Source organism: Fundulus heteroclitus, chromosome 8, assembly GCF_011125445.2.
Source record: "Fundulus heteroclitus isolate FHET01 chromosome 8, MU-UCD_Fhet_4.1, whole genome shotgun sequence".
NCBI classification, from domain to species: Eukaryota; Metazoa; Chordata; class Actinopteri; order Cyprinodontiformes; family Fundulidae; genus Fundulus; species Fundulus heteroclitus.
This window is the reverse complement of record NC_046368.1, coordinates 23,507,765-23,523,421: the sequence shown is the minus strand read 5'-3', so window position 1 is coordinate 23,523,421 and position 15,657 is coordinate 23,507,765. Positions and strand designations below refer to the sequence as shown.

The 15,657-nt window shown below is 42.7% G+C and overlaps 1 protein-coding gene across 9 annotated transcripts in view; it reads left to right on the top strand.

Moving 5' to 3' along the window:
• col5a1 (procollagen, type V, alpha 1) overlaps window positions 1–15,657 on the top strand; it is a 104,593-nt gene that overhangs the window by 68,233 nt on the left and 20,703 nt on the right. For all 9 annotated transcript variants that reach the window (XM_036140376.1, XM_036140377.1, XM_036140380.1 and 6 more), the window contains 19 exons: window positions 625–678; window positions 1,837–1,881; window positions 3,463–3,516; window positions 4,238–4,282; window positions 4,670–4,723; window positions 8,147–8,254; window positions 10,381–10,434; window positions 11,287–11,340; window positions 12,100–12,144; window positions 12,346–12,399; window positions 12,480–12,524; window positions 12,619–12,672; window positions 12,771–12,824; window positions 12,918–12,971; window positions 13,942–14,049; window positions 14,152–14,241; window positions 14,740–14,793; window positions 15,014–15,121; window positions 15,223–15,330. In XM_036140376.1, the coding sequence (XP_035996269.1) occupies window positions 625–678; window positions 1,837–1,881; window positions 3,463–3,516; window positions 4,238–4,282; window positions 4,670–4,723; window positions 8,147–8,254; window positions 10,381–10,434; window positions 11,287–11,340; window positions 12,100–12,144; window positions 12,346–12,399; window positions 12,480–12,524; window positions 12,619–12,672; window positions 12,771–12,824; window positions 12,918–12,971; window positions 13,942–14,049; window positions 14,152–14,241; window positions 14,740–14,793; window positions 15,014–15,121; window positions 15,223–15,330 (1,242 nt within the window). The remainder of the gene's footprint in view (window positions 1–624; window positions 679–1,836; window positions 1,882–3,462; window positions 3,517–4,237; window positions 4,283–4,669; window positions 4,724–8,146; window positions 8,255–10,380; window positions 10,435–11,286; window positions 11,341–12,099; window positions 12,145–12,345; window positions 12,400–12,479; window positions 12,525–12,618; window positions 12,673–12,770; window positions 12,825–12,917; window positions 12,972–13,941; window positions 14,050–14,151; window positions 14,242–14,739; window positions 14,794–15,013; window positions 15,122–15,222; window positions 15,331–15,657) is intronic.

Here is a 15,657-nt window from a genome sequence, read left to right as displayed (position 1 = left end):
GTGAGTAATTGAGTTCGATGTAGAGCTAGCTAGCTTGCACCTTATTTCTGTTGAACAACGGTAACTTGAAGCTTTCCCTCAGTGCGTCTTTTGTCCTCTATTCAGAAACCGTGATGATAACAGAAGTCTTGAGTTATAGTTCAGGGCTCTCAAACACTTGTTTACCTATGTCCTTCTTGCTGTTTTGTGTTAGTGTCAGTTCATGTTTTAAAAAGTTGCATGGGGGACACACATAAACATCCTGCATGTGTAGCCTACAGGCTTGAAACAAAGCGGCATCTGTGCAGCACACCCACGGGTTGAACCAGTAAGGCACATCTCAAAAATCTGGCATATGTGTACCGTTACACCTATCATTACTTCTTATGTCCCACCATGTCATTTTTTTTTTTATTTGAGGCAATGCCGAACCATGTGTTTAACACATTCATAGTCATCTTTGGCTTGCTGTAAGATCATTTGGGGGGAAAAAATGAAGATGCCAACATGTCATCAGTTTAAGTAGCTAAAAACATCATACTAGTTACTAGTTTCAACTTTTAGAATCTGTCTTTGTAAGCATTTGACATTGTATTGCTGCAGACCTTTTACATCATATCAACTAACCTTTTGATGTTTATCAAGGGTCCAACGGGAAAGCCAGGATTGCCAGGAATGCCAGGAGCTGATGGCCCTCCGGTGAGTTTATATTCAGACATCCAGAAAAACGGATTCTCCGTATCGTTTGGTATTTTGTCCAAAATAGAACTGTAAGTCAAAGGTGGCCATTCATTCCAGTTTAGCCTTAAAAATAGGGTGGTTGGGTGGATGGAACTATGAAAAAACATATGTGATATCATATTACCTTAACACATTAATGTTTTAATATGTACAGTGCAAAGCACCTTCGGATTTTTATTACTGTGAAACATATGGATGGTAGGACATCTTCATTTGGCTCTGTAACAGAAGATCAGCACACCCACACACAGTACTTTATATGCAAACACCCTCTTTCGCATCCCAGCAGGGGTGACACCTGCGCTAATGACAGATGTTTCTTGGAAATCACCAGGTGGCTCCTAGCGTAGAGCAGAGGGGATGCTTTGAGATGTAAGAAGCTTGAAGGCAAAAAAAAAAAAAAAAAAAAAAATTATGAGACTTGAGAAGGAAAAAGTGAATATTTGCTGAAAGATGAGAGACAGATAGAGAAGAGCTCACATAATCCAATACAACACTCCACAATCCTTCAAAAGGTTTACATTTACGATTGGAAATAGCTCACATCCATTTACTCAGACTTTTTTTTTTTATTCATTTGTTGGCTATAACTTCAATTACAACATCCTCAGTCTGCACTTTCCTTTCTGCCTCTAATTTCTTTCCTCTTTTGTATCCACTTCTGTGTTGATGCTAAAAACCCATCAGCGGGTTTGCAAAGCTCCCTTGTCTCATGAGAATCCAATCAATTTTCTTCTAGATGTCTTTTTACTGGACATCCATGTGTGCGTTCTGTGTGATATTGTCGCAATTGCATCGCTTGTGTATTAGTTCCCATGCATGCAGTGTGTGTGTGTGTGTGTGTATTTGTGTTGCGAAGTCTCAAAGCGGCTGGTCTCGGCTTTTAGAGCCCAGTAATAGCTGTGAGTGCATCTGCAACACTGTGCATTAAGGATGGAAAACAAATTCCCAAATGAGAATGAGCTCTTGAAAGGCCCACTCTGTTTCGGTTTCCCAGTTAGATTCGTCCTTCAGCAGTTTTACAGCCTAATCCCTCGGTTATACGGATGTTGTAGTGTTTATGGCGGTAATTATCTTGAAATGTTATGCAATAATACTCTTCTCAAAAATTTCCAGGGTCACCCTGGAAAAGAGGGTCCTACGGGCGAGAAAGGACACATGGTGAGCAGTTTTCGTCCCTCTCTTGTTTCCCAATTTATTTGGACACCTCTAAGTGTGTTTTCATGGTTGCAGCATTTTGGATGCATTTTATTGCATCAATGGAAAAAAAAACATTACCACTGTTTGTAGAGATACACTAATAGAGGTTTTAAGAACTACTTAACAGCATTGAAAATATCATTATAGTCTTTTTGCCCTGAGAGGGTTTTTACACTGTTTGGCAGAGAAAGAGAGCCATCTCTGTAGAAAATTGTTCTACTAAAATCAAAGGAAATACGGTCATCTCATGTAGCCCTGTACCTTAACTTGCCTTAACACAGAGATTTCCAAAAGGTTGCCAACATTAATGAGGTTGAAAATTAACAAAAAAGGCAGTTTTTGCTGGCTTCTTTTAAGCCCTCCTCTTATGTGATGAAGTCTCGCCCCCTCAATGAAGCCTTGATGAGCAGCTGGCACATTCTCAAATAAAACAATTCCTTTTTAAAATAGCTCAAAATGTTTATGCTTTACTTTACTTTATTTTTCATTTAAAAGGGGACAGTGCACATTAATCAACATTAAAACAATGTAAATGTACCCAAGTTAGCTAAAGAGTGCTAATTTTCATCGGTAGTCCCCCAGCCAGGTGTAAAAAAGGCAACCTTAAAAATAATCACAAGTATAAAATCACAAGATAAAATCACAATGCCAATCACATAAAAAAACATTATGGTTAATAAATACAATTCATGTAAAATAATTATAAATTATTTGAATACACACAGAAAACCTTAGTGCTCACAAGTTTGGCTCTCTACAAGCCAAACTTGAAGAGAGCCATGCTTTCTGAACACCGCAGTGAAACTGAAAATAGCCAGCTTTGTGTCTGCCTCCCTCAGTAACAACTTCCACACTGAAAAGTGTTGTTTTTATGTTAACTTGTTAGCACTGGCAAAGGCTCCCTGTCAGGTTGTACCTGGTAATTGGTTCTTACATATCATGTTTTAATCATGTACATAAAAATGACATATCAGTCTATTTCTCCCTAGTGTAATATTTTTGATGAAATATGAAGAGACTTGATCCTACATCTGCTTAAATCAGAAGTATTCTACTTGTATATTACTTTCTTAAGATTATATAGTACACCGTATTTCAATTAATTGTAGTTGCGATACATATTTGGGCCAGCTGGTTTTTAAGAAACAATATTCAAACCCAAATTCTAGATAAAAATATATCAACACATGTCCATACAATAAATTATGTGGGGATTGTAGAAAATAAATGCATGCTTTGTCATGACCGGTTATAAACATCCACAAGCCCGGTTCAAATTGACCCATGGATGGTAGGAAAAGTCCCCTGACAGATGACTTCCCTTTTTTTTATGTTGCAAAACAACTACGAAGGTCCAAAATAGCTAAATGCTGAAATGACCCGCCACTGTTGCGCTTATGAATACTGCATTCACTGACCAAAACAAAATCTGATTTTGGAGGTTCTGGCTGGTCAAGCTATACATTTTCAGGACATCTCTTACAGTTAGTGCATGTTTCTGTTAGCACAATGCTAGTTCTTATCAAATATCTGTCTCTTTAGGGCCCTGCCGGACCTCAAGGCCCCATTGGTTATCCTGGACCTCGAGGTGTAAAGGTAAGTTCATTGGTATTAAAATAAATAAAACTTTTGGAGTTGCACATCAGAGCTAATTACTTTTATAGGGTATAATATTTGTGTTAGAGAAAGGTTATTTTTTTTTGTGAGAACTCGTTTATTTTATTTTTCCAACCAAGTATTATTTAGGTAAAAGAGCCAAAGCCATATTTTAAGTAATGGTACAGATTAATTAATTATTCTTTGTCATAAAAACACAGACCTAGTGTCAGCATTTGGTCTTTAGGGCATTTTTTTTTTCAGATCTTTTACCACCTCCTGCTCTTCTCAGAAGAAGGTAGAAAGGTTAATCCAAGAGGCAGCGTTCTTTTTAACGTCTGTTGCCCTTCTCTTGTTTTGTCACAGCTGTATCACAGAACCATGACAAAAGAAATCCCATTAAATAGTTGTTGGTAATAGGGTGTGACTGATGCAATCCTTACAGCAATCACTGCTAAAAGGGGATCGCTCAACCGGTTTGGCTTGTGTTCAAGAATTCCACCTTGAACAGAACATGGCTGAAATGTAAGAGGATGGTCAGAAATTTGTTGAGCTCTAAACTTTCCATCCTCTGCGGGAGAAGCTTTTAAAAGATTAAACATTTTTTTAGAAAATTTTAGAAAACCTGTGATCACGTTGTGGATGAATATCTTCCCTGCAACAATGAACGCACCGCTGCTTTTCCTTATTGTTTAATTTACCTCTCGATTGTGCACCGCAGGGAGCTGATGGCGTCCGCGGCCTCAAGGGAACCAAGGGTGAAAAGGTAAGACGCGGCAGGCAGGTCGACACCAAATCACTTATTCGAGCTAAAATTCAACACCAACAGAGAGATGATGGTGATTGTGATTAACTGATGATCAGGGTTGGTGGCCTTTGCTTGCTAATGATAATCTCAGAACACATAATTTTTCTGCCACAAAGATGGAAAAAAAAAAAACACGGGCTACCGAGAGTTTCTATGGCAACAAGGGCTCTTGTCTCGTTGCTGCTCTGTCAGACTCGACATCTGTGTGTTTATGTGTGGGTCTGATTTGACGGGATGGGGGGTATTTTTGACTACTAAAAATATTTCTCTGCTATTAAAGTCTTGCCTGTTGCACCTATAACATTTTTTTATTTTTTTTTTGTGTGTGTGTGTTTCTCGTGTCAGGGGGAGGACGGCTTCCCTGGCTTCAAGGGAGATATGGGCATAAAGGGCGACAGGGTAAGGCTCAGGTTTGACTCAATGCACTGACGGGAAAACACACGTTCACACACCTTTGACTGTTTCACATTTTGAACATTTGTGACAGGATAAAACAAAGTAATGCGTAGTTCTGAAATGTAAGGAAAAGGATGCACGATTTTTAAAGTGTCCTTCAGATCAAAATCTATTTTCAGATCTCTTAACTCTGATACCCCTAAATAAAACAACCAGAAAAATAGACAGGGTGCACATAGCACCTAATCTGAGGTGGGTGAATCTGTTGACAGGACGACTGCAAAGGCCTGTACTGTAAAATGCTCTGCTGCGTCCATGAACGTGGGTCTCTCGACCCGTGCAGAATCGGGTCTATCTACTATTTTTAGCCCAGCTGAACGGCAGCGTTCTGCTCGTAGACGTACAGTTTTCAATGCAACTTCTTAGGGTGCAATAGGGGGGGTCGTCTTGCAGACCGTCTCCTTAGAAGAGAAGAAGCAGAAAAGAAGCAAAAAGAAAGAGTGAAGCGTATTCTCAGCAGGAAACAGATGCTGCTTTTGTGCCCTTGCGGGTTTCTGAGAGATGAATTATCCAAATAGGAAAACAGCAGATCTTTTGGACACCGTATTTCCTGAACAACTCTCGACGTCGTTTTTCTTCTTCCGCTTGTGCTTTGACTCATCGTTTTCTTTGACAGCTGTGTGCTTTGTGCCACCTCGTGAACAAGGGTGTTAGTTTGGCTCTCAGCATGCGCAGTCAGAGCAAAAATATGTAGCCCAGTGAGTCCTGGGCTACATTCACACAGCGGGAAAACGCGACCCGAATCGCATCCTTTTGCCCGTAGGCCACCCACGTCCGTCTTTCTCATGGCAGCGTGATACTTTTCTAGGCGTCCGTAGTCGTAACGCCGACGTCGCATTTCATCTTTGCATCACTGTCCTTGCTGCAATACACATCCACACAGACTTCTCTGCAGCAGTAGCTGCCACGCCCTTCACAAAAGACCATTGTTTAACAGCTGCGCTGTTTTCTTCTCACCTTTCGCCTTCTTGTTACGCCGTGGTCTTGATACTGTCGGCTCCCGTTGCTCAACAACTTCATACCGACACAGAAATCCGTTGTCTTATTTTTTTTGAACAAAACTGTATTGAACAATTACATCCGCTATAAGAGCCGTCAACAGTGTACTGCTCTGCGACGTCTTCTTCAGTTATCTGCGCAAGGCAGAGGTCTGATGGCACCCGCATTTAATTAGTAGTAAAACTATCCAATTTCAACAAAAAATCAGAATTGAGCATCAAGATCTGCAGGGTGAACATAGTCTTAGGTAACACTAGTTGGCTAGGTTGGAGGTTATAATTGGCCCTTAGTCTTCCAGTTCACAGGAATGGGCTCCATGGAGGATTACCAAACAGAATGCCACTGTTGAAAGAAAGTCCTTTTTGCACTTAGCTACCACGCGAGTATGGGGAAGATGATGCTCAGGTCTGACTAGACCAAAACCAAACCTTTTAGCCTACATGTAAAATGCTACGTGAGACATAAACAGCACGTTACTCTCAACACCCGATGCCACCATTGGAACGTGGTGCACGCAGCGTCACGTTTAGGGCTGGTTGTTTCTGTTTCAGTTAGGCTTTGAACATTTCCCATACTTTACGGGAATTATTTATGGATGCGAACACAAAATGGATCCTGGACAACAACAGACACATTAGAGGCTGCAAAAAAGACAAAAAAAAAAACCCAAAGCAATGGCATGTGTTAGAATGGACCAGTCATAGTCATAGACCAAAATGAAATTTAGAATCAGTGGCAAGACTTGGAAACTGACGTTTAATGACACTTCCTGTCCAATCTGACTGAGCTTGAGCTGTTTTGAATGGAAGAAAGGGGACACATTTCAGCCTCTCAAAGAATAAATCTGGTAGAGACATTCCTCAGCCGCCAAAGGGGTAGGAATACTTTTCCAAGGCAATGTGAATCTTGAAAAGAGTTTTAAACTTTGTTTTGTTCAAGGTCACCACTGTTGACCACATTAACCTCCTACCGCCCAAAGCTGCTCTGACTGCCGTGGAATTGGGAGTAATGAGAAAACACAAGGTGGCGTTCACGTTGACGGCTGTGATTGTGTAGCGCTTTCCAATTTCTTCACTGCCTCGTAAGTCCTAATTCCCACGCCCCCCCCCCCCTCATACCCACCCCCCCGCTGTAAGAGAAAAGAAGTTTGACACGCTCGCTCCGGAGCAGCTCCTTTCTCAGAAGTGCATTAGGGATTTACGCTGTCAAGTTGCAGGAAATATGACTTCCAAAGTGAGAAACATAACTCACAGCAGCCTGTACTTGAAACATTAAATCCCCCCATCCCTGAATCGGGCCGCGTCGAGCTGAAGCAGGAGGGAGAAATCAATGGCACTTTAAACACTACTTCAAGCCCAAGAGAGACACGGGCCTTCCGCCGCCTTTTCCTCTGGAGATGACGCCGCTCCAGATGAAAGCAAAGATTTGAGGAGGCCCCCCCGCTCTGGAGATGCCCGCCCGGGCCAGGCTGTAAATGACTCAGTTTGAAGCCGGCCTGTGAAAGAGGGGGGTGGGGGGTGTGTGTGCGTGTGTTGTGCATGTACGGCAGCGTGCTCGATTTAAAGTGTTCTTTTTGATGAGCCTGCGAGCGTAAGTCAAGTACAGTTTGCTTGATGCCGTTTTATGTGTACCTAAAAGGGGGGGGGGGGATGTGTTTGTGTGCACTTGCGTGCTTTGCAACTCTGCGCGGACCTTTAACGAGATATCTTTTACACTCCAACGGGCCTCCGCAGCAGCGCTGGGGCTGTCAGAGCAGGTTTTTACTCAGGCATGTAGTGTGTGTCCTTTTTAAAACGGGAGCACACTTACAGGGAGGAGCAGTAATAGGTTTGCTAAAGCCACTTTTCAGCAGGAACAGTATCTAACGGGATCTTTTAGGCAACTTTTCACTTCTGCAAAACAAGGGGCAAAACACCAAACTAGAGAATAACTGGGCCATATGGCTGTTAATACTATCGTCAGGATTAAAAAAAAAAAAAATTTGTAACAAAAAGCTCTGTTTTTTTCTTTTTTTAGTAAAAAAAAAACAAATATATTAGTGATCAAGGCCTTTTAACATTAGCTGCAACAATATAAACACTGGTAAGGGCTTATATGCCATGTTGTCCCATCAATGGACAGAGGGCGGCAGTAATACAGTGCCTTTCAAAAGTATTCACACCCCTCTAACTTTTTCCACATTGTCACGTTAAAAACGTAAGTGTGTTTAAACAAGGTTTTATGTGATAGACCAACTAAAAGTATCGCTTAATTGCCTGATCCATGTCAGTGATTTACTTTGGATGGTGAAAGTTTGTGCCAGCTCTGCCTCGTGTTCTCTGCTTGAAAGACTCATGCTCATGTTTTGTGGTGTCCCGCAATGTCCAGGGAGAACTTGGACCAGCAGGACCCAGAGGAGAAGACGGCCCAGAGGGGCCAAAGGGTCGCTCGGGGCTGCCCGGAGATGCCGGTCCGCTCGGCCCCACTGGTGAGAAGGTGAGACTCTTTAGTCAGTTCACATTTCTCCACGGAGAGCCACACGTATTCCTCACTATTCGCTGAAAAAAGAGTAAAAAGAGAAGTGGAAGAAGTATGTTTTTTTTTTTTTTGCTTTATCCTCAGCCATGTTTGCTCTAAGATTAAGGCAGGGCAAGGTTTAAAAGGAAAATAGTTTGTTTCCAATTACCGGGATCTGAGCGGGGATCAGCTTGCCACTGCCGTCGCTCCTCAGCCAGCTGAGAGCATTAAAGGATTCTGCATCTGTTCGACGCTGAGTGGGCTAGTGTGTAAATTTCACACAGGCAATGGCAATCCAGCCAGATGACTAAATCACTTCTCACGGACCCGAGTGGTTGATTCATGGTGTTGTGATGCTCGCTGGAGGAACATTCTTTATCATCTCAGTACATGTTTAAGAATGCCTCGAACCCATGCATTGCATAATAATGTCTTTGAGGCTGATTTACAAAGTAAAGGCCGTCTTAAAACTACTTCCTTTGTGTTGTTTCAGAATCTGAGTTGGCCACATATTTGAATTGTGGTTAAATTGCATTTTGTACAGGTCTAATTAAAATATATATTTAGCCTTAAATCATCGCTGGTATTGATGAATTGTGCTATAAAGCTTACATCACAACACGTTCAAGGTTGATTCAGTCTGGTTTCTCTTCTGAGACCAAGACTAAATATGAGGAAGGATTAGAATCAGCTGATGAAGATGTTTTGCACCGATCTCCGTGCAAAAAAAAAAAAAGGCCCGATTGCATTGTATTGTTATTATGACGATGCACTGGGTGCAATTCAGTTATCTTGTGAAGGTTTTGCCACGGGTGAAGGTTTTTTTATTCACCTTCACCCGTGGCAGTCACAAAAAAGCTCCACAACAATATAGCTCAACAAAAGGAAAGGGGCTTCAGCAGCAACTCCTGTTTTTTATCTGGATGCTGCAGTTCAGACCCTCATGATGGAAACAAATGTCACAAAATGTTGTGATTCCATCAATCAGATGACATCGCCGGTTTTGTCCCAGTATAACTCTAGAAATGGTCAAACTATATTTTAGCTTTGACGTTATACTACCTATAGAGCCTCAAAAAATAAGACTGTGTGTGTCTGCCTGTAACTGCTTGATAGTTGTTTTGATTTTAAATTTAATGTGAGAAAGCTATAATAAGCTATTTTCTTAAAAGGGTTTATTTGTACAGCGTGCTGTTTTAATTTCTGTCTTTAGATTCTGAAAAACAATGCAATATTCGATGTTACTAGATGTTACAAAAGTAATTTAAAATTAGGCATCTTCCACACCAATAGCAACGGAGCATTAGGGCTAATAGGCTAACGCTAGCATCTTTATTCTCTATTTATGTATTTCTCCACCTGCAATGCTCTTTGATAATTTGGCTTAAGACCCAAGGACTTTAGTCCAAGCATAGGCTTTTAGACACTCAAAAAAGGCTGAAAAAGATCAGTTTCTCTTCAAACATAAACGTCTGATCAATTGTCAAGCTCAGGAGAAAGACAGATATATGTCAGAAGAGAAACTGATCATTTTCAGGCCTCAAAAAGCCTACGTTGAGGCTGAACTCAAAGAATCTTAAGAGGTTAAACGTATTAAAATGTAGTTTCATTTTAATGTGTACGGCCAAAACTGTTCATAAGCTTTGATTGTTGTCATTTTGGTCGACTACTGCTTTTGGCTGCTCTCCGCTGAGCTCACCCCCACACAGATAAAGCAGTTTGTGGACTTCAGAGCAACAGCTAGAGGGTCGGCTGTCACAGACAGACAATACAGTCTCTCTTTCACTGTGAACATCATTGAGTGGGATGAAAAAAATAACTGTTCTGAGAAAGCTTGGCAACTGGTCTGATCCACAAAATATTAAGCGAATACAGTAATACATTTTCTCAAGCCTTGCACAAAAAACTGGAAAGTATCAGCTCGGGTCATCCCCAGTTGTCACTGTTTCATAGTTCAACTATTATTCCTGTAGTGGGTTAGTTGTTTACACTGTTATAGTTTGATTACTGATCATCTTTGTTTATGTTACATGTACAGTTTCAACGTTGAGGTTTGACTGAGGTGTTTCCTCTGAATCCTAAATGGATATTTTTCTTTTCAACAGGGTAAACTTGGAGTTCCTGGATTGCCAGGCTACCCGGGAAGACAAGGACCGAAGGCAAGTGCTGATCACGTTGCTAAACAATAGCATCACTCTGTGGTTCTAGTAAATTAGTAACAAATTTAGTTATAAGGTAATCATTTTGCCAGCTTGTTTCTCTTAACTGGAAGCACTTGTGCTAAAGATTAGGGTGATGGTAAGGAGGCTTTCTACTGTCAAAGACTTGGAGCTCATCCTTAAGGATAAATCAACAAATTACTAGTAGAAGCACCCAGAAAGCTGCCAGTCAATAAAAGAAGGGTTAGTGAGATGTAACGGTAAAAAAAAAAATTGTTTTTATTCAATTTTGAGACATGTTTTAATAGAGTGCTTTTAAAGAAGATTTCAGTAAAAACAATAGATATTTTCAGCCAAAACTGAAACTTTTTTATATGGTGTCTTATCTTTTGGCCGACGTCGTCGTCGTTCTCTTTGTTGGATAAATAAAGATTAGTTAAAATCCAAATCTGCCAGGGGTATTCATAATTTTGGGCTTAACTGTACCTTCATAGCTACACTTAACTGGTTTATAATGTCCTGACTGTTTTCTGTTTCCGTGTCTTAAAGAAAGAACACGAAAATGGGAAAGTTTCTGGGCTGCTCTTTTTGACATTAGCTGGTTCAGCCTTTTAAACTCTGAGAAGTGGATTGAATGCTTGAAGCCTCCCGATCAAAGAGATGGGGGGATTTGAATATGCTATTTCTGTCAGCACTCAGCTGCTTATGCGATAACAATAAAACACAGCAGCGTCCTGTCCCACTGGGTGTAATGGGGCCGGGGCGTGTTCCAGAGGGGGGGTGAAATAAATACGGAAGAAGTGTTTATCTTTTCTCTCTCGGGTTACTAATTGCTCTCTTTCTGACACACAGGGATCGCAGGGTTTCCAAGGCTTCCCCGGCGCCAACGGGGAGAAGGGCTCTCGGGTATGTCACATATAGCATTTCCTATTTACGTTACCCTCGCAGGGTGTTGGACGCGCACCCCGGATCGACATTCATCAACCCGGTGAAGGCTGCGCGGGCTTCGGAAACAGAGTCCGCCAAGCCGAGGAAGAAAGCACCTCTTACACAACTCATTTCAAACCAGCAAAAACATTGTTTATCACTCGGCCGCGCTGCGAGCAATGTTTCATTCGCTCTGTGCGTAAGGGACGGGCCATTAGCTCGCCTGAGAGACTAATAGTTTGTCAGCCGCGACTGGAGCGCGGCGCATAAAGCTTCTCTTCTTTACAGGACATTCGGGAAGCTTGTGAGATTGAGCTCCCGGACGAGAAGAAATGATAATGCCTTTAAAGAAAAAAAAAGATTCACTGCTCTTATTCCGAGGCCTAACGCCGCTCAAAAGATGCGCTTGTGTTCTCATCCGAGTTTAATGAACCCGTTTTAATTTGTGCGCCGCAATATAACTGTTACGTTGTTAAATAAAAAAAAAAGTGACTTTGCTTCGGCGCTAACGGCTCAAACGTCAGCGAAGATAAGTATTAAGGATGACGTATAAAAACAGACGCGCCTTGATTAGGTGTAAAAGCTGATCTGCGGCGGCCCAATTCTGATGAGCTCCGTCTGCAGACATTACCCTCTCCTGGCCTTCGGATTAATTCACAACGAGCTCCCCCACCCCGCCCCTCTTTAATGATGTGAGTTGCCGCTCCTTTGATCACTGCGTGTTCCTCACATCCGCAGGGAACAGGAGGGAAGCCCGGCCCACGCGGACAGAGAGGACCAACGGTGAGTCTTACTCAGCACACTCCAGCTTATCTACAGATGGCATTCTTGGCACTTCAGTAGAAGCAGGGGGATGGCTCTCGACGTGGCTATTCTTAAGGGAGAGCCAAGTCGAAACATTAATTAATCTTAGCGTTTTCAGGTCATCGGCGTCTCTCGCGGAGCCCCAATCCGTGATTCTAATCACGTCTTTGTTTCCATCAGGGGCCGAGAGGAGAGAGAGGGCCGAGAGGACCGACGGGGAAAGCTGGACCAAAAGTCTGTATAAAATTAGGCTCTCATCTTATGGTTTGTGTGTGTGCTGTTTCATGTCTGACCTCTTTGCTTTGTTTCTTCAGGGCAACTCAGGAAACGATGGCCCACCAGGACCTCCTGGCGAGAGGGTATGTAGCATCATTCTCCTGTCAGAAGTCAGGAATCTGTAGTTCTTTAAGAAATCAATGATTTCTGAGTAGCCACTGCTTTCTTCTTCTTCAGGGTTTGCCGGGGCCTCAGGGACCAACAGGTTTTCCAGGACCAAAGGGCCCACCTGTGAGTCACATGACCTTTAGAAACCCACCTTGCTTTTTTTTTTTTTTTTCTCTGTCGTACTTTTACTTTAGATTTGTGAAATTCTGTGAATTTGTCAGGGACCCGCAGGGAAAGACGGACTGCCTGGTCATCCTGGACAGAGAGGAGAGACTGTAAGTATATCAGTTTGATTGCTTAAGCTCTTTTGTTGCCAACAGACTAAGTTTGGTGACGGACTAAACTTTGGCTTCTTCTGTCATATTCAGGGATTCCAAGGCAAGACAGGCCCTCCTGGTCCTCCAGGAGTAGTTGGACCTCAGGTAATATCTTTTTTCTTGTCTTTTTTTTGTTTTTTTGTTTTTTTGCTTTAACCACCACATAATATATGCTAACACGTACCAGTTGCCATGGCCTGTAAAGGAGTTACACTCTTGTTAGTGTACCATCTGAAACGTACTTGCACAAAAAAAGCAAAGGAGAAACCTGAGAGGAACGGCTAAGAACACTTTCAGTCGGTCCAGCAACAGCTGATTTATTGTCGGGAGAGCCATACCTTGGGTGCTGTTTCTCTTTCTATATTAGCTTTGGGCTCTTCATCCATTATGCATGACTGTTTAGCAGACTTACCCTCCAAGCGGTTCTGCTAATGCCAGCTGAGAACATTCACGATAATGGAGGAACGCTGAGGCTGTACGGAGTAGTCGTCCTCCTACTCAGCAAATGCTCAGCTTCTCTAAGAGTCGAAGAACTAAAAAGCGTCTTTCTTCAACACTCTTCACCGACTATAGCGACGCATAACATTATGACCAGCATGTACAGTTATGAAGCTCCATATGCTACAAACAGCAATGCGATGTATTTTTTTAATTTCAAATCCGAACCAGCTGTAACTTGTTTAACAATTTGAGCTTCGTTAGCTCATCTGTACAATCAGTCTGCGCAGGCCAGCCTTTTGCTCTCTCTGTGCACTAGTGAACCCCAGCTGTCCACCACCCTGTCACTGGTTCCCCACTGTTCCTTCCACTTTTGACGGACGCTAACCACTGCAGACCCGGAACACACTACAATTGCTGTAATCTTGGACTTGATCTGACTCTCTTGTTAAATTTGTTCAAATCACTTTGCTTGAACACTTTTTCTGCCTCTAGCACATGAACTATGTGAAGCCAATTTGTCCACAGGTCCCACGGTGAAGACATGATCAGTGTCATTCACTTCAGCTGTCAACGGCCTTAATAATTATTGTTTTTTGCTTGATTGTTCATAAGCTTTTTTTTATTTCGTGTGTAGGGACCAACAGGTGAAACTGGGCCAACGGGAGATCGGGGTCACCCAGGACCCCCAGGCCCACCTGGTGAGCACGGTCTGCCCGGAGCTGCAGGAAAAGAAGGCGCTAAGGTGAAACTTTGGGCTCTGGGCCACTAATCCCACTTCTCACATCTAGTCTCTATTTGAATTAGACAATTACTTATTCAAGCTAATTACTCTTTTCACCTGTAGGGTGACCCTGGTCCTGCGGGCCCAACGGGTAAGGACGGTCCTCCCGGTCAGAGAGGTTTCCCTGGAGAGAGAGGTCTGCCAGGCCCTGTGGTAAGTTGTCTCTCTCTCTGCTCAGTATTCAAATGTCTTCTGACAAAATCTATGACTTCTTCACTGAGGCTGTTAAATTGCCGCAACAATGCATAGAAGTCAAAGAAACCAAACATCGGGGATCTGAGTCGGCACGAAAATAGGAACAGGCTGTTTATTTCATTAATTTTTTGCCCCCATTCTAACGTCATTATGCACTTTGTTAAATTTTCTTATTGCAAACCTGATAGCAAGAAATCATTTGTAGAAGCAATGTCAGATCATAACATCAGACGTTTTAAATTATGCAGCACACACCGCCTCACGCTGTAATGATGAAGCAGATTTGCTGGTGTATTGGTAAAGAACTGTTTTCTCCATCTGCTCAGCGGCTGCTTTGGAGGTTTTTTCTACCTCAAGCTGTGCCAGTTGAGAGATAGGGAGTTTATGAGGCAGGATGCTTCCTGTACAGATGTGTTTTGTTTTTTCCTCAAGCATTTGTTTAATTTTGCTTTGCAGGGGGCGCACGGCCTGAAAGGGAATGAGGGTCCTCAAGGCCCACCTGGCCCTGCTGTGAGTATCATTCATTGCATCCATATCCTAACCCTTCCTTATTTCACATCCATTTCTGAGAGCAGCCGCTATCCTGAAATGTTGCCTCATAACATATAATGATATGTGAAACGTATTACTGACATTACAGGGGTCTATTCCAAATGATGGCATATGATGTAAGCACATTTATTTTTTCTTAATTATCTTGAAGACTAACATTAATGTGTTGCCGCTCCAGGGCTCTCCTGGTGAGCGGGGTCCGGCTGGCCCAGCTGGACCCACAGGTCCGCCTGGACGTTCTGGCCCACAGGGACCTCCAGGCCCTGCCGGGGAGAAAGGTGGACCGGTAAGGGGCGCTTAAAATAGAAATATTGGTGGTGTGTCAAATATATTACTACGCCCCTCTGATTGCCTGTTTGGTGTTGCACTATTATGACACAAATCCAGGGAGAGAAAGGACCTCAGGGCCCAGCCGGAAGAGATGGTATTCAGGGCCCCGTGGGTCTACCAGGACCCGGAGGACCTCCAGGACCACCAGGAGAGGATGGAGACAAGGTCAGTCACTTTATATGGCCTGATTCCCAGTCTATATGAGAATTGAATGCCATGAAGTGCAGCTTTTTGTTGCAATTTGCAGTTCATTGGAGGTAGTCCTCCATCTGTAATACTATGCCCGATTTTTGTGTCAGTACCACTGGCATTTAAACAGTCCCCCAGCAGGATACTATCACCTCCATGCTTGGCATTTCGTACAGTGTTCTGAGGTTTGAAAGTATTGCCTTCAATCCATATGTTTTTTTTTTTCCTATCAATGTCGCCAGAAATGTAGCGTTTGTTGTATTTGACCAAACAGACTCTCCTGAAAGATGAGGGTTAAACACA